This window comes from Meles meles, chromosome 8 (genome assembly GCF_922984935.1).
Source record: "Meles meles chromosome 8, mMelMel3.1 paternal haplotype, whole genome shotgun sequence".
Taxonomy (NCBI): domain Eukaryota; kingdom Metazoa; phylum Chordata; class Mammalia; order Carnivora; family Mustelidae; genus Meles; species Meles meles.
Genome location: NC_060073.1, coordinates 7,198,906 through 7,220,047, shown reverse-complemented (window position 1 = coordinate 7,220,047; position 21,142 = coordinate 7,198,906). Strand labels below are relative to the sequence as shown.

The 21,142-nt window shown below is 63.8% G+C and overlaps 1 protein-coding gene across 2 annotated transcripts; it reads right to left on the bottom strand.

Moving 5' to 3' along the window:
- Positions 1 to 296: 296 nt before the first annotated feature.
- Positions 297 to 20,262, bottom strand: ATG2A (autophagy related 2A). Of its 2 annotated transcripts, none has more exons than XM_046015576.1 (41): positions 20,010 to 20,262; positions 17,707 to 17,869; positions 17,463 to 17,615; positions 17,203 to 17,305; positions 16,642 to 16,777; positions 16,398 to 16,496; positions 16,008 to 16,104; positions 15,756 to 15,920; positions 15,522 to 15,662; positions 14,735 to 14,972; positions 14,506 to 14,650; positions 14,319 to 14,411; positions 13,746 to 13,904; positions 13,387 to 13,630; positions 12,947 to 13,043; positions 12,676 to 12,835; positions 11,848 to 11,990; positions 11,623 to 11,762; positions 11,350 to 11,510; positions 10,560 to 10,710; positions 10,259 to 10,458; positions 10,077 to 10,157; positions 9,739 to 9,845; positions 9,555 to 9,647; positions 8,372 to 8,442; positions 8,065 to 8,141; positions 7,346 to 7,516; positions 7,102 to 7,228; positions 6,804 to 7,015; positions 6,021 to 6,229; positions 5,602 to 5,737; positions 3,965 to 4,171; positions 3,688 to 3,789; positions 3,523 to 3,607; positions 3,290 to 3,425; positions 3,137 to 3,209; positions 2,867 to 2,949; positions 2,489 to 2,610; positions 2,188 to 2,342; positions 1,062 to 1,214; positions 297 to 973 (listed from the first exon to the last, which is right to left on the bottom strand). In XM_046015576.1, the coding sequence occupies exons 1-41, from the start codon at positions 20,178 to 20,180 to the stop codon at positions 737 to 739; spliced, it is 5,796 nt and encodes a 1,931-aa protein (XP_045871532.1). In that variant the 5' UTR covers positions 20,181 to 20,262; the 3' UTR covers positions 297 to 736. The 2 variants fall into 2 exon arrangements, with proteins under 2 accessions (XP_045871532.1, XP_045871533.1); XM_046015577.1 differs by having other exon boundaries at positions 7,352 to 7,516.
- Between the last annotated feature and the right edge of the window lie 880 nt (positions 20,263 to 21,142).

Here is a 21,142-nt window from a genome sequence, read left to right as displayed (position 1 = left end):
GGCTGGAGGCAAGAAACATGGTCTGGGTGAGGCGGGCTCCAGGCCTCCTCTTTCCCGCTGCCCTGGGCTCCTGCCACACAGAAGCCGGGCCAGGAATGGCAAGGAGCGCAGGGCAGTGACAGCCAGGGGAAGGACTGTGGGGGCGGACAGGTAGCTGGGGCCAGTCTGAACCTGCTGGGGAGGTGTGGTGACCCCTGGTGGTAACAGGGGAGATCCTGGGGGCAGAGGTGGGGATCAGGGTACGGGCCAAGGTCAAGGCCGAGGCTGGGGCAGTGCAGGCACATAGGACAAGGGGGTGGGCGGTGGGTGCAGTTTATTCCACGTCATGCAGACACGGACCCACACGCTCAAGGAGCTTAAAAATACATTGAACCACACAGTGTCTGTCCCCTACCTCCCCCCCAGACACAGAAAGACACTTGGCTGAGTGGGGTTAGGGTCTGAGGGTCCGAAGGCCTCCGTCCTGGGACAAGGCGGCAGTGTGGGCCCAGGTAGTGGTAGAGGCCGTGTCCTTTCTCCCCAGAGGAAAAGTGCAGAGACGGGGCTGAGGCCCCAGGCAGGGAGGTCTCATTCTCACAGCGATTGGCAGGTGGGCCGGGCAGGGTCCTTCCAGAGCCTTCCCGAGGGCTTGCCCAGCTGTGGACTGAAAGCTCCGGGGATGCGCAGGAGCCTCGATGGCCCTGGGGCTGGCTGGGCGAGGAGGGCAGCAGCGCCCGGGGTCCTGGGCGCCCAGTGCTCAGTCCTGGCCTTCGTCCGAACGCCACTTGAGAGCGTGGTCCTTGTGTGCATCGGGAAGGATCTGGTTTCGCATGCCCCCAAGCAGACTGGACGTGGCCTCCGTGGCGAGAATGAGGGGCTTCACCACAGTGGGGGGCAGCTGGCGGATCACGCCCCCCACGGCGCCTGTCAGCCCCTTCTGTTCGTGCCCCCGGGAGGCCACATCGCAGATGGTCTGAGCCGTGTCCAGGATGCCCTGCGGAAGTCGGGAAGTCAGCGCCGGGGTGGGGGGTGGCGGGGTGAGGAGGCAGGGGTGGGACTGGGAGGAGGGCAGGTCTCATCACCTCTCGAACTGTGTCATAGGCCTTTGCCACACCCTCCCGGAGGTCAGCGGGCGGGTGGCCCTTTCGTAGCCTCCGCACTGAGCGCTTGTCCTGCAGGGAACGGGGGATGGGCGCGGCTGGGGACAGGATGTCGTACACGGTCTCAGCTGTGGCCTGAGGGAACATGGAGGGCACCAGATGAGGAGCCAGCCCAGGACAATCCCCCAGCCCTGAGGCCCCCAGGGCCAGCCCGGGGCCAGCCCGGGGTGGGGGTGGGGGGGCATCACGCTTCCGCCTGCCCCTTGGCCCTGCTTTATGGTGCTGCTCCTGGGGGTCCTGCCGATGCCACGCATGGACCCTTGCCCCATCTGTCAGGAGCCGCCTGTGCAGCTGTCTGGAGACCGAGAGCACCGTCTCCCCTTCCCTGCCCCCTGTCCGGCCTGCCAGCTCTGGGCGGAGCGCTGGGGTCCCCGTGCTCACCCCCGCCGGCTCTGATCCACCTTCTGACGCTGGCCCCTCTGTGCCTTTTGCCCCCTCACATCTCACCCCGCCTCCTCACCCAGCTGTGCCTTCGGGGGCCTCTCTGGGGCCTGCTTCTCCTTCCAGCCTCCTGGCTGGACATCGCGCCCCAGCCTACAGGGGGCTGGGTGTGCAGATCCCAGATCTCCCAGATGGGGAGCACCGAGCTCCCCATCATCTGCGCGCTCATCAGCCATGACCGCTGCACAGACGCCTGCCTCTCCTCGCCCTCCTACTGGGGTTCAGGGCACTGAACCAGAGCTGCTCGCAGGACTCCCGCGCCTCCCCGGGGGTCTCTCTCTGGGCCTGCTCTCTGGGTCTGGCAACGTGCGGGGCTTGAATGAGCGAGGGCCAGTCTGTGCCTCAGTCTTCCTGTCTGTAAACAGGGCCACAGCCCCCTCCCTCCTCTCCAGGAGCTGGCCAGCAGCAGACACGGGAGGCTGCAGGGCACCCACCCTCTGAGGGCTTGCTGTGGGAGTCACCGGGCCTCCCCCGTGCACGACTGTGTCTCAGAGAATGAGATCGCGCCCCCAGACCGACCATCCTCAGTAGCGCTTTGGGGACTGATTGGGCGCCGTGGGGCAGATCTGCTCTGCCCTACCCGGCCTGGAAGCAGGAGCCCGCTCACCTGGATAGCCTGCACCAGTCGGTTGCTGAGTTCCAGGGCAGCCGAGGCCGTGGACGAACCAAAGGAGGCGGCCCCCCGCTGCAGCCCCCGCATGAGGCGCCCATCCTTTCTGTACTGCTCGATGGGCAGCCAAAGCAGGTCCCGGAACCCTTGGACTGCAGGCATGGGGTCGTCAGACATGCCCGAGGCTGTGCAGCCCACGCCGACCCTGGTTTAGGGCCTCCTCCCTCTCCTCCCAGGGCAGCGTCTAGGCTGCCCCAGAGTCAGAGCTGTTCCCAGGGCCCCCACAGCCGCCACTCACAGAGCTGCACCACCGAGTGCATGGGGCCCACACCCCCGAGCAGGCCGGGCAGCTGGTTCTTGCGGATGTCCTGCAGCCACTCGTTGAGAGCGTAGCCCAGCACCTTGTCCACACCCAGCAGTCTGGGAAGGGGAGAGGAGAGGAGGGTCTGGAGGCACAGCCCCACAGGGAGGGCCAGGGCCTGAGGTACCCCCACACTCTCCCCAGCAGCCGCCCAGGCCAGTGCAAAGGATGACTGTGCCCACTTTACAGAGTGGAAACTGAGGCACCAGAGGAGTAATGACTCGGCCAAGGCCACGTAACCTGTCAGGATGCGGCAGGGGAAGATGGGGGACCCTGAAGGGAGGCTGGGGTGCTGGAGGGGGTGGGGGGGCTCACCCATGTCGGCAACAGAGCCGCTTCAGCTTCAGCTCGGAGCAGTTGAGCTGGGCCAGGCCGATGAGGAGGCCGGCGAACGTGCCCTGGGGAAGGAGAAGGGATTCGGGGAGACGCGGTTCAGTACAGGGCGCCACCCAGCCCATCGGAGGCCCTGGGGACCGACTCAGCAGCCAGTACGGCCCGGAGGCAGGCCCTGGCCACACCCGGGCAGAATGGGGACCCCCAAGAGGGATGGCCCATGCGGCCACTCCGCGGGACAGCCCCACTTACCACCTGGTCCATGGTGACGTGCTTGCCGTGGTAATCCAACCAGATGGGCACCTCGGACGTGAAGCGGAACTCCCTGCGGGTGTAGGGAGAGCAGGCTTCGTTCCCGCCCCGCCCCCCGCAGCCTGGGCGGGGGCCCCCAGCGCTCCGCACTACCTGAAGTAGATGGGCTGCTGCTCGGCCGCGGAGCTGTGCCCGCCGCCCGCCGCCTCCCGGGAGCCGGTCATCTCTGCGTCCTCGGGCCGGCCTTCCGGGACACTGCCGCTGGGCTGGACTCGGGTCTCGGGGCGAGCTAGGGTGGGGGACACCGGTGGGGGATGGACCCGGGGCTGGCTGGGAGGCGGGAGGTGGGGGGGCCTGGGCCCTCCCCTCCCAGCTCAGCCTCTCACCCTCCGCGGACGTCTCTGCCGAGACCACAGGGTTGATGCCAGCCGCCAGGCTGGTGAAGAAGTCCTTGAGGAAGAACAGGGCGTCCTGCCGGGGAAGGCGCGGGTCAGGGAGGCCCAGCGGCCGTGGGGCTCACCTCAGGACCTGCCCCTGCCTGGCCCGCTCACCTGGTCCACGTTGAGCCGCAGGGGCATCAGCGAGACGCGGAGACAGCACTCGGGTCCACCCGGGTGGGTGGCGGGGGCCACGTGCAGCGCTTTGATGGTGAGCTGGGGGGCAGAGGGCAAGCTCTGGGCACCTGCTGGGCCCTGGGTCCCGGCCCCCACCCTGTGCTCAGTCGTGGCCACATCTGCACACGCTGCGCCCCCGGCTGGGCCCGCCTGAGCCCCGGCATTCCCCCGGGTCCCCAAACGCCCAGGCTCTGCCCAGGGGGGCGGCCGGTACCATGTTGGAGTGGGCGCGACGGGGCATCCGCTCGCTCGTGTGCAGGTACAAGAACTTGTTGATCTGGGAGGAGGCCAGCCGGTCTCGGACCTCCAGCTCCTGCACGATGAACACCTGGCGGGACAGCGGCCGCTCCTCTGGCTCCTGGCTGGGGGCTACAGGGCCCGAGGCGGGCTCCGCCGGGTACACCTCGTGCTGGAAGCTGACCTGCGAGGCCGACGGAGGCCTGAGTCGGGGAGGCAGTACTCCACCTCCCCCAGCCACCCTTCTGGCCCCCAGCCCCAGCTCGGCCCCCCGCCGGGCTGCCTCCCCATGGTTGCTCCGTAGGCATTTCAAACTCCACTCGGCACACTGAGCTCTTGACCTGAAGCTCCCCCGTGAAGTTACTTGCTTCCAGTCCCTTCCTATCACCTAGGAGGCCCCCGTGTGCCTGTCACCAAGCGCCAGCACCGCCCTCCGGCCTCTCCATCACCAGCCACAGCTTGACTCCTCGGCACATCTCTCCCATCTCCTCACACCTGTGTCGGTCTTCACTCCTACCCCCTGGCCTGGCGGCCGCTGCCCCCACAACCCCACACAGCCTCTTGCCTGGGCCCCTCAGCCCTTTCTCCACTCACCCAGAAGGATCTTCGTCCAGCACCCACCCACCCACCTTGCGCCCTGCAAACACCCCCTTGGGGCCTGGAGGGGCCCAGCCTCCGCCTTGCTCTGGACACGCCAGCCCCACTGGCCTCTCTCTCGCACCTCGAACAGCTCAAGGCCTTTCTCGTCTTTGGAACTTGGCCCTGGCCTTCCCTCTCCCCCACACCCAGTGCTGGCTCCCCAGCCCCACTGGCTGCAGGGAGCCCCCCGGTTTTCCCGGCACGACAGCCCCGTGTGCTGGCGGAGAAGGCCCGCACGAGCTCGCCCTCAGGGAGCAGGACCTCCGCTCACACCACCTCGGGTCAGCCCGTCAGCCCACCCAGCCTGTGGTTCCTTCCCATCCAAATATCTCCAGAAACGGACCACTGTACCCGGATCTGCGGCTGCCCCTCCCCTGCGCGGCCACCGTCTCCTGCTGACTGCATCTCATTCTGGTAAAATCCAAAACCGTCCTGCGGTCTGCGGGGCCATAGGCCGTCTGGCTCCTGGTCAGACCCCCGGCCACCCTCCTGGCCTGGCTGCGGGCCCGCCGGCCACGCCTCCACCCACAGCAGAGACGCTGGCGGCCCACGGCCCTCATGCTGACAGCTTCAACCCGCCCTCCCGCAGGTCTTCGTGCCAACGACACCTTCTCAAGAAGGGGACACCTTCCCAAGATGACGCGCTGCTCCTCCCTGTGCTCCCTGCGCCCCGCCCTGGCTCGCCTCCCCCACACATTTATCTCCTGCCGCACCGTACGGATCCGTGGCTCCCTCCACTACCGCACCCGTGACGGGGAAGCGGGGCTTCGTTCTGCCGTGCCCCCTGCTCCCTCCAACGTCTAGAACAGCACCTGGGGAGTGGCACGGCTGCGCCCTGCAAACACGCGGGGACACGGTTCCTGACCGGGGACCCGGAGCTACGTGGCTGTGGTGGAGGGCTGGCTGGGTGCCGGGGATGGCATGGCGGGCCTGTCCCGCATCCAGGTGGCTCTCTGTGCGGAGCCCCCGGCTCACCTTGCTGAGCTGGATCTCCATGAGGACGAGGTGCTGTCTCCCACTGCCCCCCTGCGTACGCCAGGAGTTCTGGGGCCGGCTGGGGCCGGAGCAGCGGGAAGGGGAGCCCCTAGGGCCCATGAAGCTGCCTCTTGCCCTGGAAGAGGGACAGGGGACAAGCTGACTCGGAGGGACCCCCTTCCCTTACCCCCTTCCCATCAGAGCGGGCCCTTCAGCCTGGGGCAGGAAGCCCTCTTTAGCCTCAGCCCTGGGGGTGAGGGTGGGGGGCGAGGAAGGAGAAAGAACAGAGGCCACCGAGTCAAGGACACGGCTTAAGATTATGAGCTGCTGAAGGTCGAAGCTGGCCTCCAGCCCAGGCCCCATCTCCTGGCCGGGTGGGCCCCATGGCCCTAGCTGCCGCCTGCACCCGTCCTTCTCACCTGTGGCCAGGGTGGGGGCCAAAGTCCCGGCCGCCATAGAGGTGCCAGACGAGCGAGACCTCCCGGAGCACCACGCGGCTGCTGGGCACGGGGAAGTGGGCAGGCGCCCGCAGCAGGTCCGTGCTGCCCAGGGGCCGGGAGAAGTACCCGTCCTGCACGATGATGGGGCCGGGATGCAGCTGTGTCACGACGGGCTCCCCGTCTCGGGGCTGGAGAGAGGGAGTGAGTCAACGTTTGCGCACAGACACCTTCCCGAGTCCAGGCCACCCTCTCCCTACATCCTCCCCATCCTTATACCTTCCCCCGCTTTGGACAAAAGATGACTCTCCTGGGTCACCATCCCCAGAAGCTGTGTCAGAGTGCTCTGTCCTGGGGGCCAGTGCGGGGGGGAACCCAAGTGCCCCGAGCTCTTGCCAACCCTGTCTCCCTGGGCCTGGGTCTCGCTTGCATGGGACATTCCCATTGGCTCCTGGGGACCAGCCGGTCAGCACCCCACCAGTCAGGTGGTTCTCCCCCTCCTGCTAACTACCCAGCTCCTCCTCCTCCCTTCCCTTGATGTCCTGTCCCTCGGCCCCAGGATGCCGTTTTTTTCTCTCTTCCTCTGGAAATCCACTTGCTCCCTCAAGGCCCAGAGTTCAGAGAGATTGTCAGGGACCCAGACCCGCCTCCCCAGTGGCAGAGACCACCTCCTACCCCTCCAGCAGGAGGAGCTCTAGAAGGGTGCAGAAGGAAGTCAGCCTCTCCTACCACTTCCTGGCCCTGCCCAGCCCGCCCCCCACGCACCGGGATGCCGAGGCCGGGAGCGTCAAGGATGCAGAACTCATCACTGTCTAGAGTGTCTCCATCTCCGTCTTCCTTCTCATCTTCCTTGGCCTCTGAGCGGGAGCCTAAGCTGCTGGCAGGGGCCACGACAGGGGGCAAGTGGGGCTGGGCCCCGCTCCGTTCACCTGGGAAGAGGTAGACTGACACGGGCGAGGCCTGAGGGAGGGGGCCACCTGTGGAGCGAGATGCCAGTTTTGGAGGGGATGGCTGATTTGGGTGCCCGATTGTCCTCTGGCCCCGGAGCACCCCCGCACTGCACCTGAAGGCTGGGTCAGCTCCCGCAAGCTGCGCTCAGTGTCCAGGAGGGCATCGGCCAGGTCCCGCTGGTTGATGAGGGCTGTCTCCACTGGGGGGCAGGAGGGCAGGGAGGCAGGGCTCTCCGAGAGCTGGGCCAGGTGGGGGGGGGGGGGGGGTGAATGAGTGACAGGAAGGAGGGGCGCCTCCTCTTCCTCCGATGCCAGGGCGCTCGTGGAGTTCCCGGAGCCCGCAGGGCCAGGCCTCACCTGTACCTTCTGGCCGGCGATCTCCGTGGGGCTGGGGGGCCGGGGCGGGGGGTGCAGGTCGCCCCCACTCATCACGTACTGCAGCAGGTTGACCAGCAGGGCGCAGGAGTCCGCGCAGCTGTGCACGCGCACCACGTTGTTGGAGCACCGCAGCTCGAACAGCGGCTGGCTCTGGGGAGGGGTGCGGGGGGCGGGGGGCCATCAGGCGGGGCTTCATCCCCGCCACACACAGACGGGGCTCGGCCTGGTCTTCCCTGGGCTGGGCAGCCTGCTGCCCAGCACCTCTGCCGAAGGAAGGAGCAAATGGAGGCCAGAGAGTGAGGGGGCTTCCCCCAGGGCCACGCAAAGAAGCAGGAGTGCCCTGCCTGCGTGATAGCGTTCCAGGGCCTGGTCCTCTGTCGCTCCCCTCAGCCTGGCCATGTGCAGCCCGTTACCTCCATCTGCCCCGGGAGGACACAGGCCCCACAAAGGCTGGCTGACTCCAGAGACCCTGCTTCGGCCCTGACCGCAGCTGCCCCCTGCTGGTGGGGTTCACATTATGGGCCGCCCTGCTGGCAGGGGGACTGGCTCAGCGCCCAGCACGGAAGGGCAGTCAGTGACTGGAACCTGTGCCCAGGCCCAGGGAGCAGAAGGGAGGAGACAGCGCAAGAGGAAACGGTGACTGCCTGGAGGCTTCGCCCTCCTAGCTCTGGCCCTGGGGGACTCTGGGCAACGCTCACCAGCTTGCCCTCGGTGCTCCCCTTCCAGGTTTTAATCACGAGCTCCAGAAGGTCAACGTCCAAGACACAGACATAATCTGCAGCAGAAAGCGAGAGAAGTTCCAGTCGCTTCTTCACGCTGAGCCCCTGGCCCAGCACCCGAGCGGAGAAGCGGGCGTTGATCTAAGCGCAGCCCTTGCGGGCAGGCGCACGTGTGCGGGTGCTGAGAACCCGGCCAGCAGCTGGGTGCGGGTGTCCGGCTGCTCCGGGTGCGGCCTGGGGCTGTGGGCCCTCAGAGGGGAGGGGGCCCCGTCCAGGCCCTGCCCACCTCGCTGCAGGTCCGGGGTCTCCACCTCACACTTGTCGGACAGGTATAAGGCTGAGTCATCGAGGATGAACCTGGTGGGGAACAGGGCTGAGAAGGGCCCAGGAACCGCTGCGGGGTGCAGCTCCGTGGGAGCCACAGGGCGGCGGCCCCCAGAGACAGGCAGAGGGGCGGCCACAGGGGGTCCCAAACCCACAAGCAACTAGCGCCGGGTCCCCTCTGGCCTCAGTGTTCCTCTCTGTACACTGGGCCTGTGTCCTGGGCCGCAGGCCCCCAAATAGCGCAAGCTCGCCTCGGTCAGAGAGCAGACAGCGCTCTCCCGGTTTCTCCCGGTTTCTCCCGCTTCTCTGCCTCATCTGGGCCTCAGGGTGGCCACAGAAGGAAAGTGTTCCACTCCTCCACCGAGCCTCCCACAGCATTCACTGTTCTTTCAAAGTCAGTCCTTATTTTTTTTTTTTTTAATATTTTATTTATCTGACAGAGAGAAATCACAACTAGGCAGAGAAGCAGGCAGAGAGAGAGGAGGAAGCAGGCTCCCTGCGGAGCAGAGAGCCCGATGCGGGGCTCGATCCCAGGACCCTGGGATCATGACCTGAGCCGAAGGCAGAGGCTTTAACCCACTGAGCCACCCAGGCGCCCCAGTAAGTCCTTATTTTAATGGCAACATGACACGAGCTCCTTTAAGATGTTCTGAAACACAGGACTAAGAAATCATCTCTAATCATATCCTCTAATCCCAAATTCTGAGAAAAGCGCCCTATGCATTTTCTTTTATCTGCTCTGTGAAGCCACAGAGTATACAAATAAACCTTCATAAATCTTAAAGACCACCACCACCACGCAAAGCTTTCTAAGCTCGGCCTTTCAGTACATACTGCATGACGCCGGCTCTCGCGTTCTTCAATGTCATTCTTCAACCTGACTTTAGTGGTCGGGCGAGCCACATTTACTGACTCAAGTTGTCATCTGGGGGCATTTAGATTGTTTATGACAAGGAATGCAACTGTCGTCCAGGGAGGTGGAATCAATTCTCATTCCTGAGCAAGGAATCATCACCCAAATGTACAGAAAGGCTCAGGGACGGCCCTGAGGACACACAGCAGGTAGGCAGGACCCTGGGGGAGTAGCAGCCGCGGCCCAGTTTTGGGGGGGGTGTGTGTGTGAGCTGGGTGGAGGTGGTGCGTACCTGAGCAGGAAGGTCGAGGTGTCCATGATGATGTTGCTGGAGAGGGTGAAGGTCTCAGCGGTGACAAGGACACGCACGGGGAGGTAGAGGGGCCTGGAGGAGTGGGTCACCCATGTGCTGGGGTGGGCTCCTTACCGAGAGCCTATCCCCGGCCCCTGGCTCTCGGCCCACCCAGCCTGGGTACCTGTAGTCCACGGCGCAGGAGAACAGGTGAGTGTGTAGGACAGTGATGACGGTTGGGGGCAGGTAGCCCAGCACTGGGTCATCAAGCACATCTAAGAACTCCAACAGCTTTGGGGGCCAGGACAGGAGGACTGGTGAGGATCAGGAACCTCTTCCTTCCTCTAACTGCCTCTCCTCCACACCCCCCCGCTCCAGGATGGCTCCCCACGTGCTGCCCATCCCTGCTACCATACCCCTTGCCTTCGCTTGGAAGTCAGCCCTGGCCCAGCCCAGGCCCCTCACACTGGCCTCCACCACTCCAAGCCCAGAGGCCCGCCTGCCCACACCACTTTTGCTCACCTGGGAGTGCCAACTCTGTTCTGGAAGAGCCATGAAGTGGCGCAGGGTGGCCCTGTGCAGCCGCAATGTCACCAGGAACTCCTGGAGGGGGGACACAGTCAGCCCGGGGTGCCCAGCCCACCAGGCACCAGGAGGGAGTAGCCCCAGCCAAGCGGGTAGACCAGCAGCAGGCACTGTTATACCTTGACATTCTTGTGGGGGTCCAGATGGATGCGCACAGCTGTGGACAGCATGTGGGGACCCCGGCCCTGGCCTCTGGGGCCCGAGGCTCCCCGTTCAGTCACCCCTTCCTCCGATGGGTAGATGGTTGGGGCCAGGTGGGCCGGGGGGGCAAAGCTGGGCAGATCCAGGCGACTGGGCAGCCGGGAGTCATCCACAGTCGCTGGGGAAGCAGCTGGTGAGCCCCCTGCCACGCTGGCTGACCGGCAGCCCCCCCCCCCCCCCAGGGCCCTTGGCCCTATGGCAAGTCCCCTCCCTTCACACCTCGGTGGTAGAGCTTTGCCTTCTCCGCTTCCAGGCAGAAGTAGCCGAGTCCCGGCTGGCCTCGGTACTGGGAGACGCTGAAGATGGTACCTTGCTCCACATCCAACACCAGCTCCCCGTGGGAGGTCTCCAGCCGCCGCCCAACCTCATCCTGCACACAGAGCATGGGGCGTGGCCTCACCAGGGCCCTCCCCCTAGGGGCGTGGCCTCCCATACCCTCAGCCTACACAGGACCGGCTCTGGCTCCACCCAGATCCGCTGACATCCCAGAGCAACGCTTTTTTTTTTTTTCCCCCTTCTTCTTCTTTTTAGAAAGAGAGTGGGAAGGGGCAGAGAAAAGGTAGAGAGAATTTTTTTTTGGCGGGGTGGGGGGCATCTTAAGCAGGCTCCATGCCCAGTGTGGAGCCCAACACGGGGCTCTGAGATGATCAAGAATCAGACCTTAGCAGGCTGAGCCACCCCGGCGCCCCATCGCTTGTGTCTTTCGCCAGAAAGGGAGTCATCTCTGCCCCACCTGCCATCTGGCGTGAGACATCGCCCCCCCAGACCTCTGGCATGGCATCTTCTGTACAACAGGGGCCAACGGGATGTGTCGGGATGTTGGGCAGGCACGGGTGGGTCAGTGGGTGGCGGTTGGGTGCTGCTGGCCGGACGCACCACTCTCAGCCACACTGGGCTTTCTTTTCCTAGACTCCCAAACTGGGGCTGCTCACACTGGTCCTCCTCTCCTGCCAACGGTGGGTGGGGGCACCGGAGTCCACGGAGCTCGCCTCCCCGGGGCTGCCCTCACCTTAGTCTCGCAGAGTGCTGTGACCCGACCCTGCAGCACAGTCACCAGTGTCGAGAAGGTGCTCTGGGAGCGAGGACTTGGGGACTCAGGGGCAGGGGGCTGGGGAGCGCCCGATGCCCCTACTGAGAAGAAGTGGGCATCCTCTTCGTCGGAGTCTGAGTCTGGGGTGAGATCAAGGAGCCAAGTGGGAAGGAGACCTGGGAGGGCTGCCCGAGCCCTGCCCAGCTCTGGGCGGTGGGGAGCTCGGGACCCCAGCTGGGGCGTCCCTCCTACCCAGCTTGAAGGCTGACTTGCATATCTTGAAGTTGTCATGCCAGAAGCCCGAGGGGCCCGGGAAGCCAGGGGGGTGAGCGGCGGGGGCGGGGGCGGGAAGCAGGTCCGCGGGCTCCCACATGAGCAGGTCGTTGTTGATCCTGGGGCAGGTGGAGGGACAGTGGTGGTGAGGGTGGCCCCGCCCCGCCCCTCCCCACACTCCCCCCCACCTGCCTGAGTTTGCACCTGTTGTACAGGCTCTCGTAGACCTCCTTGCTGGGCAGGAAGATGTGGGCACTGGGCAGGAGCACTTCTAGGCTGCAGCGTGACAGCGCCAGGGCCCGGCTCTGGAAGGTCCTCATCTCCTCAGGGTCTCCAGGAATCACCATCTAGACAGGCAAGCGGAGAGAGGCATCTGAGAGACTGGGCTGGCTCGGGAACCTGACCCCGGGCTGTACCCTGACTTTCTATCATTCATTCGTTCACTCTCATTCATTCAGAGGAGCCCCTCTCTGCTGGGACGGATGCCAGCCAGCTCGTGGGAACGCCGACCGTGTGCCAACCCTGCGATGAGGGGGGACCTCATGGAAGTCAACTCCTTTCTCCTCGTGATGATAAGCCTGTGACACAGGTCACTGTATCCACTTTCAAGACGAGGAAACTCATCCGTGTAGAACTCTGAGATTACACCAGTTCCAAGAGGACAAGGCCACTGAATGGAAGAGCCTAGACTCAAACCCAGACCACTGCGCCCAGAGACCAGGCCCTTTACTGTCTCTCACTCAAATCTCAGCACCCCCAGAGAAGAGGATCGTGCGGTCCAAACATACATTGTCCACGGACGCGGTTCGGACCTTCCCGATCAGCGACCTGTGCCGTCAGGGGCCTGCCTGCCCTCACCCGTGTCCTCATGCCCAGGCCCCATGAGCCGGGGGGATCTGATTCCCCACTGGTCTAAGATGATGGAAGAGATAACATTCTTGCAGGCGCCAGGTCACATGCCCTGGTGCCTCTGGCGGTCCTGTCCTCCTGTCCTACAGGCACCAAGTGGCTCCCCTGGGGTCGGGGCCTTACCTCCTCCGTCTCATACATGGTCCTCTTGGAGGAGAAGGGTGAGGGCTCCGGCTCCCGCAGCTCACACGGACTCTCGGCTGACCGCTCCAGCTCCTCTCCCTTCCCGGGGGCTGCTTCCCACTGGGCGCTGCTCAGCTCGGGGTGCAGCGTCACCGCTATCCTGCCAGGGCACGGGCCTGTCACCGGCCTGCCAGGCCCCCTGAGCCCCAGACCCCAGCTCAGGAGCCAAGCGCTCCTCTCCCGTCCGTGCCTTCCAGAGCCCCCCACTTACTGGGGCAGGAAGTATTTGCGCCCGGGGCTCTTGGGATCCAGAGCTTTGGAGACCCGCAGGCAAGGGACGGGCGGCTTCTCTCCATCTTCGTAAGTGCCTGCAAGGATAAGGAGGAGCGGGGGGTTGTCCCGGCTGCCTCTCCCAGTTTCTTCCCCCGTGGGAGGTGAGGTCGGGGGGGCCTGGAACCTCCACCACGGTGACTGTCCTTTACTGTTTACAGGCCCGTGCTCTCCCTCACACCCACAATCTGTTGCAGACCAGCGACAAAGGGCCCACTCTGCCCGCTCTCAGGCAAGCCTAGAAACAGGCAACGCTGGTACATCATGGAGCTGATGAGGCTTGGGCCAGGGTCCAACCTGACCGTGCTTCAGTCCCTTCCCCACCTCTCCCAGGGGGCCTGAGGCCCTGCCCTGGGGACTATCCCCCTGGGGGGCTCTCACCATGCAGGTCGGAGCAGGTCAGTTCCAGGCGGGTGGGCATCGGGGGACCAGGACCGCTGTTCAGCTCTGACCGGAACTGGGGCTCACTCAGCTCCAGCCGCAGCTGCTCGGCCCGCACAGCCCGGCCTGCCCAGGGGTCCCGCTCGGGCCGCAGGTCGGCGATGGGGAAGCGCAGCTGCAGCGTGGCCCGGGGTGCCGACAGCCGTACCACCGTCTGCTGCTCGGCAGCTGGTGGGGGTTCTGTCTGCGGGAGGATGGTGAGGGGGGGTGGGAAATCAGAGCCACTGCGGGGGCCCTACCACTGTGGCTCCGAGCCAGAGGGTCTGTGCCAGCTCCCTGGGCCCAGCCGGGTCTCTTACCAGGAGGCCAGCAGGTGGCTCGGGAGGGGGTACGGTGGCCAGGCGCAGCACGGCAGCCAGCCGGTCCAGGGCCCCCAGCTCCACATCCGCCTGGAAGTCAGCCAGGTCCAGGGCCAGCTCTGAGTGGCAATGGCAGGCAGCGGGGCGCCGGGGTCGGCTCTGAGGGCGAGGATGTTCAGGTCAGCGAGGGCTGTGGGGCAGTTGAGGGCAGGATGGGAAGGGACCCCCTTGAGCAGAAACGAAACACAGCGAGCCCTCCCGGGTGGTGGGAAGGAAAGCTCGGGCAGGGGACCTGGAGAGCCTCAGCACGTTGCCTGAGAAAGATGACCCTGTTTGTTTAACAAAAGCCACCCCGTATTTGGAGACCCGCCGGGGTTTGCCAAGATGAGCCAGGGAAGGGGCAACCGGGCAGAGAGGATGCCTTGCGCAGGGCCCAGCCCCCGAGGGCTCCCAGATGGGGAGGCGCGCTCCGGCTGGGCACAGGCAAAGGCGGTGGAGGGTGGGAGCAGGGAGGAACTAACCGAGCCTGATAGGTGGGAAACAGCCGGGGGTGGGGGGTGGGGGGTGGGTTACCCTGGACACCCGGCGGAGAGTCTGTGTATGACGCAGGTGGGCACAGGGCCGAGCCGAGGCCTGGGAACCAAGGCTGCTGGGGAAGCTGAGGACCTGGGACGGGACACAGGAGGCCAAAGTCAGGCCAAGCTTCCACACCCGCCGGAAGCTGCAGGCTCCGCCGCGCACACCGGCTCTCGGTCCTCACCTCCGTGTACTCGGGCTCCGACGTGTTCCTGGGCCACAGGCACTCCAGCACCTCGAGTTGCCCGAAGTGCACTTGCGTGCTGGTAGTCCGCCGGCCCCTGCCTGTCCGCAGCTCCCAGGACAGCTGCACAGCTGTCCCTGTTAGCCTGCGACGAAGCGGCGGGGCATCAGAGGTTGGGCTTGTGGGGAAGGAGGGAGTCTCTCCTTGGGCCCCTGCCTTGGGCTTTTACCGGACATGGCTACAGGGACAGGCCCTCTGGAAGCGTGGCCGGAGATGGTGGAAGTCACGGGAGCCGAAGGGCCCATCTTTGGTGGCATCAAACTCCGAAAAAAAGTGGGTGGGGAGGTCAGGTGGTCCGGAAGATGGGGCAGACGTCTGCAGCAAGGTCAGGGTCATGCCCCCCAAGGTCATCTTCACCAGCGAGTCCGGGCGCAGGGTGTCCGGGAGGGGTGTGGGGGCCGTCTTGCCTGAGAGGACAGAGGTGTCACCAGGGACTTCCCAGAGCTCATGGGTACCCCAGGTAGAGGGCTGGTCAGACACCGGGCTCGGGGCAGGGAGAAGCCCCGGCCCTGACGGACTGTGACTCTGGCATGGGGCTTGGCCAGGCGGGGCTAACCCAGAGCCTCCTTAGCCAGATACCGACCTAGGCTCAGTCCAACCCTCTCAAGGAGCTGGAGGAACAGGGGAATAAAGCACTCAGACTCGCACCTGTCAGACGCAATCTCTCAATAAATATTGGCCAAACCCCACAGCCTGGCAAGGCCAGATCTTACTAGAACCTTTTTACAGAAAGGGAAACTGAGTCTCCAAGAATTTAAGTGCCTGGCCCCAGATCACTGACTTTGAAACCTGGCCTCTGTCCACTGTGGTACCAGCCTCCCCCCTCCCGCGAGCAGCCCCAGGGAACCAAGTCACCCACGGTGGGCCGCTAGCATCGGCGGGGGCCTCCTGCGGGCATATGACATCACTCGGGCACTGAGGCCTCCTCCGGCTCCCCTTGCCCCGGGAGCACTCACCAGCTGGGTGGGCATGGGCAGAGAGCCGGCGGGAGGCCACGTCGCTGTGCATGGAGGATCCCAGGTCTACATCAGAGAGGGAGAGCTCAGAGAGTGCTGAGGCCACGCTGCTCGTGAGGCCCGCCATGGAGAAGAAGAGGTCTGCGGGAGGGCAGGGGAGGTCAGGGAAGGCCACACTTGGCGCCTGTGAGTCTCACACCCGGGCCCGCTGCCCAGGTCTGGCCCCACACCCACCAGTATTGTCCAGGTTGACAAGAGGGTTGCTGAGGGGTTCTGGGCTGAGGGGCTCGGCCACAGCCCCGGCCTGTAGCTGCTGGTTCAGGTCCTGCTCGATCAACCACAGGTCTTCAGCACCTAGCGGGCGGCTCTTGTTCAGCTTGTCAACCAGGCCCCCGGGGTCTACGGAGGAGGACACATCCTTGTGTCGGTCCAGCCCAGCTGGACCTCCCCAGCCATCCCAACCTCTGCAGAGCCCAAAGGCCTCACCTGCGAGGCTCATGGCACTGAGCAGTTCTTGAAGCTGCTGGAGCTGCTGAGGGGTCAGGAGCAGGTGCAAGGAGCCCAGCTGTCCAGCCACCTCCAGCTGGGGACAGAAGGGGCCAGAGGGGCCCACCATGGAGCCTACACCTGCCACCTCGGCCCTCTGAGAGCCGCTGCCCACCTGCCCTCACCCAGAGGAGGGAGGATGCCAGTTGCCAGGCTGAGCGCCATCAGCAAGTAGCTGTGTGACCCCGGCCACAACTTGACCACTGAGCCTGTTTCTCTACTGCCAAGAAGGCAGTAACTTCCCCCACGCAAAGAGCCTGCTTGGCACAGGGCGTGGCGGGGAGATCGGCACTGCCAAGGGCTATTCTGAGATGGGGCCCGGGGACCCACCTTGGGGCCTGGGAAGGCCTCATTCTGCTTCAGCTTCACGGTCAACTCCATATACCCTGAGCAGCTGCCGATCTGCAAGGGGGGTTTCGGTGGATCTTCCTGGAGGCAAAAGGGTATAGGAGGGAAGGGATCGAGAAGATGAGGTCAGACGTGCTCAGAAGGGATGCGGCCCAGTGGGGCAGGCAGACAGGAGAGAAGGTGGGGATGAGGAGAAAGAAAGTGGTGGGGACCCGAGTCAGCCCACCTGCGCGGGGAGCGCCTCGAAGTGCAGGCGGACTCCTGCCAGCTGCAGCAGCTTGCGCAGGAAGGCGGGGGCCTGGTGCACGTCCACCGGCGGTGCCTGGCCTGGGTCCCGCACTGCCTCATCACAGTACTCCAGTCTGGCGAGTGTAGGATCAGCCCTCGCCCCAGCCACTGCAGGCTGGAGCCCCTCTCCCCACGCAGTATTCTGTTCTAGGGGTCTGCGGCCAGAGAGGCTGGCCGACAGAGCTGGCCCGTCACGGCCAGACCATACTGGACCTCCAGGGCCAGCCCCGGCTCTTCAAGCCCTCCGTGTGTAACCTGATCCTCAGGAGCCCCAGCCACCCTGGACCGCCGGTACCCCTTGCCCCTGGCCACCACTCCGGGCTTGCAACATGGTTTCCCTCCCACCATGGCCACCACCCAATCCCACCCAAGCTTTGCCATGCTGCTTCCCGGGAGCCCAAGCTGGGGAGAGGGGCAGGGGCAGGGCCCATACTGTTCAGCAGCCCCTCACTGCCCCTTGTCTGCACCCCAGCCCACCCCCCTCGGGGCGCGCCCCTACCTCTGTACGTGGATTTCTACTGCCACGCCGCGCTCCCCATCACCCGGCGAGTGCTCAACCCTCACCACAGTGTCCAGGAAGGTCACCTTGATCCTGCGCAGCACTGAGGGGTGGAAAGGGGTCTCAGGCCAGTTGGGACAGCAAGAGGTAGGCAGGGTTTCCCAGCTGGGGCGGCCGTGTGGCCATCCTGCTGTCTGGGGCCCCCGTCTCGTGGGCTGCGGAGGGGCAGACAGCAGGATACCCACGAGAGGCCTACTTACCAGTCTCAATGGTCTGGGCAAACATTTCCAGGCCCTCCAGGGGCTGTGGTGGCTCAGAGGGCTCGGGGAGCCCATCCCGGAGGCATTCCTGAGCCAGCTGCAGGCTCGTGGTCATGCCCGAGGCCCAGCTCTGCGAGTCGGCAGCCCCTGGCCCTGCGAGGAGGAAGAGGGTCTCAGAAAGGGCAGGCCTACTCCTACCACCTGGCTCGCCACGCCCCCAACCCCAGCCTTGCCCTGCCCTCACCGGGGCCCTGGCGAGGCTGCAGGGTGAGCTGGAGGCCTGACACGTGCACAGTGCAGTGGTCGGTGAGCAGCGCAGCCCAGGGCACGGCCACCTCGATAGAGCCCACGAAGCCTTCCACCAGCTCCAAGGGTGACTCGATGGACTCCAGCACTTCGTTCACGGACTAGGAATGGGGACGAGACAGAGCCGGCTCAGGGAAACCCCAAATGTGGCTGTCTCCTTGGCTGCCACACTCCTTGTTGGTCTGCCCTGACCCTGGAGAGCTCCCTGGTTCTCCCGGCCGCCACCGTGGGCTACTACAGAGTTCTGCCACTGCTTTAGCTGGTTCCTACTCTAGGCTCATCCAAACGTGTTTCATCCTTTAAGCCAGAGGAAGGGGCGGCTGAAGCATGAAAAGGAGGAAGCCAGGCAGAGAGGATGGAAGGTAGCATGCTCCAGGCACAGGAACGGCATGTGGAAAGGCCCAGCAGAGCGCAGCACCCATGTTCTCTGGGCAAGTATGGAGTTCAAGGGGAGGCTGGCAGAGGGCTGAACTGAGCCAGAGGCGACCCCCGCCCCCCCAACTCCAAACACTTGGTGCAGCTGTACCTCTCTGAGATACAAGGCTGAGAGCCCCTGGTTACCAATGGGGAAGGGGCACCACCACCATCTGGGAGCTCCATGAAGGCAGGAAGCCACCTGCCTGCTCCGTGGGATCCCAGGTGCTGTATGGTACCACCCAGAGAAGTTCCCAGTAAACACGTGCTGGATCCAAGAATAAACAAACATATGGCAGAACTAGAAGGCTTACAGAGGTCAAGTTGAAACTCCTAACCCTGAGATCCGCAGATGGGAACTGAGGCCTAGAGAGAAGGAACTACTTTAATCACTCAGTGTATGGTGAAGACTACAGCTAGGAAGACAGGCCTCTCTCCTCACCCCATCCCAGGCTCCCCAGGCACTCGGCTTCTTCTGGGGTCTTCCTGGCGGGGGGGGGGGGGGGGGGGGGGTTGCAGGCTGAGCGGCTGGGAGGAGGGGCTGGCTATGAAAGGACCTGCTTTGCACCAGGGCGGGAAACTCCTCCCCGGGGGCCAGCCCAGAAAGCAACCTAGCTGGGAGCCTTTTCAATCCCCACCAAGAGGGCAGGGCAGGGCAGGGCAGGGTGGGAGTGTTTTCTGGAACTGGAATTTGAAAGAGGCAGCCTAGAGGTCTTCGCCATTTCTTTCAGGCCAGCCGAAAAGTCAGGGGTCAGAGAAGACCTTCTCTAGGATTCACAGATAAGAGGTTATCAGGAGGTGTCCCAGCTCTGGGCTTGGCTGTCTCCCTCTGTCCCTACATTTGCTCAGCCAGTCCCGGCCTACCCCTAAAGCTCAGCTCTTCCTGTCCCAGACTGCATTTAGGCCGAGCACCCTGTCTGCCCGGACAGAAATTTTGCTGAGAAGCACCAACCCCATGCCCACCCCTTCTGTTCTGGAATGGGGGGGCGGGGTTGACCCAGTGCCAGCCCTGGCCTGACACCTCTAACTGGTGGCTCCTGTGCAACTTCCCAGTTTGGCTGACTTGTGAGTCACTGCCCCTCACCTTCCCCAGCCTCAGGCTTCTGACCCAGACCTTCCTCCCTGCCTCCTCAGCATCTCCCTAGGCCTCCTCCCCACCTGAAGGCAAACCTCTCCACCCTTCCTCAGGGGCTTGCCGGAGGTAGGGAGGACGACTCCCAGGCCCCTCCCCAAACACCACTGGGTCCATCCCACTCTCCCCAAAGCAGGAAGTAGGCAGCCGCAGCAGTCACACGGGGTGTTGATCAACACCCGTGCTGACGCCGTTGTTGACATCCACATCCTGAGGCGAACGCCACCCACTTGGCCCAGGATCGGAGGGTCAGGAGGCCAGAGCACCTTTCCTACAGGTGCTCGCAGCAGGACTCCAGACCCCCAGCAGCCTTGCCTAACCGGCAAGCTGCACGGCCCCAACTCTGTCACCGCCCTGGCCCCGTCCTGTCAGAGCCCCCTAGTTCCTTCGCCTTCCTTAGCCCTCGGGGGACCACAGTTCTCAACTCGGGCCCCCAACTCGATGTGCTTATGCTGGCATTCCCCAGACAAGTGACATCCCCCTCCTCAGCCTCACTTTCTTCTACGGTGAAGTGGAGGCAGGGACCCCCTTCCCACCCAGCTTCTGGCTCTGAAGCCGATCAGTCGCCTGGAAAGGGCCTGACTCTCACGGCCTCTCCACGCCCTCTGCCCGGTCCCCCAGCCTGACCCTTTAGCCAGGATCCTCAGGTCTCTGCGCACCGCCCCGGCTTCCCGATCTCGGGCCTCGTTCCTCACCCAGATCTCCAGGTGGATATCCCGCAAGGCAACGCTGCCCTTGTACAAGTCGAGGCTGAGCTGATCCAGGCTGAGGTGCTCCTGGAAGAAGTGACCCAAGTAGTGGTGCAGCAAGTAGCGGCACACCCGCTCTTTCACACAGTTCGACCATGGCCACAGCCATCGTGACATCTCGGAGACCGCCGGGCCCAGGCCGCCTCTGCTCGCCGACCGCCGGCGATGCCTGTCCGGCTTCGCAGTTCACTAGAGCCCCCGGCTGTCCCCGCCGCTTCTCTCAGCGCCAGGCCGCGCCCCCGGGCCCTCAGCCACGCCCCCCACGCTCACTGCCATTCGCCGTTGTAAAGGGCGAGTCCTACTGATTGGCCGTGGGGGGCGGAGTCTTCGAGCACGAAAAAGGGACTGGGCTCTCTGCATGATATAGTGCTCCCAAGCTTGATTTACGCCTGCGTAAAAATTCTGTGTGGGAGGACCTTTACCCTCCCTGCTACGGGCTCTGGGAAGGCTGGGGCTTGAGGTGCCAGCCCCGCAGAGGAGTGCGCATGTGCCTACTCGTCCACCTCCTTGAGGTAGTTGGGGAGTATTTAAAGGGACAGTGTCTCATCAAACTTCGTAGGAAGCTTCCCGGAGGAATGAGTCTGTGTGAAAACTCCTCCAGCACGCGTCCTGGAAACAATTAAGTGAGTAAGCGTTTGCATTTTACAAAACGCTTTCCAACTTTTATTTCATTCAATCCTTACCATCCTCTAAGGTGGCGGTTTTACAGATAAGAAAACCGTCTTAGAGATAAGAAAGCAAGTTTACAAAGGTTGCTGTAAGTTCATCGCCGAGGAAATCTTTTTTCACCAGTCCTCACCTGGAATGCCGATCGGGAGATTTACCCAGACTCCTTTCTCTCTGCATTTGGTCAGGCCTCCAGCTCCTCTGAAAAAAAAAAAAAAAAAAAATAGTTTTTCTTATCTCTAACCTAAAATTAATAACGAATGGATTCTAAATCCCTTGAGCAGGGTTCTATTGGTTTTGTACAATTTTTATTTATTTAAATTAAAAAAAAATTTAAGTAGTTTAAAAAATAGGATTTCATAACACTTGAAAATATCCTGAAATTCACACGTGAGTATCCATAAAGTTTCAGT

Coding starts and splice junctions, on each gene's coding strand:
- ATG2A (XM_046015576.1), bottom strand. CDS start 20,180: ATGTCACGATGGCTGTGGCCATGGTCGAACTGTGTGAAAGAGCGGGTG. Junction 14,412..14,505: donor CGGAGCCCGAGTACACGGAG/GTGAGGACCGAG, acceptor GTCCCGTCCCAG/GTCCTCAGCTTCCCCAGCAG. Junction 8,142..8,371: donor GACCCCGGACCTGCAGCGAG/GTGGGCAGGGCC, acceptor TTTCTGCTGCAG/ATTATGTCTGTGTCTTGGAC.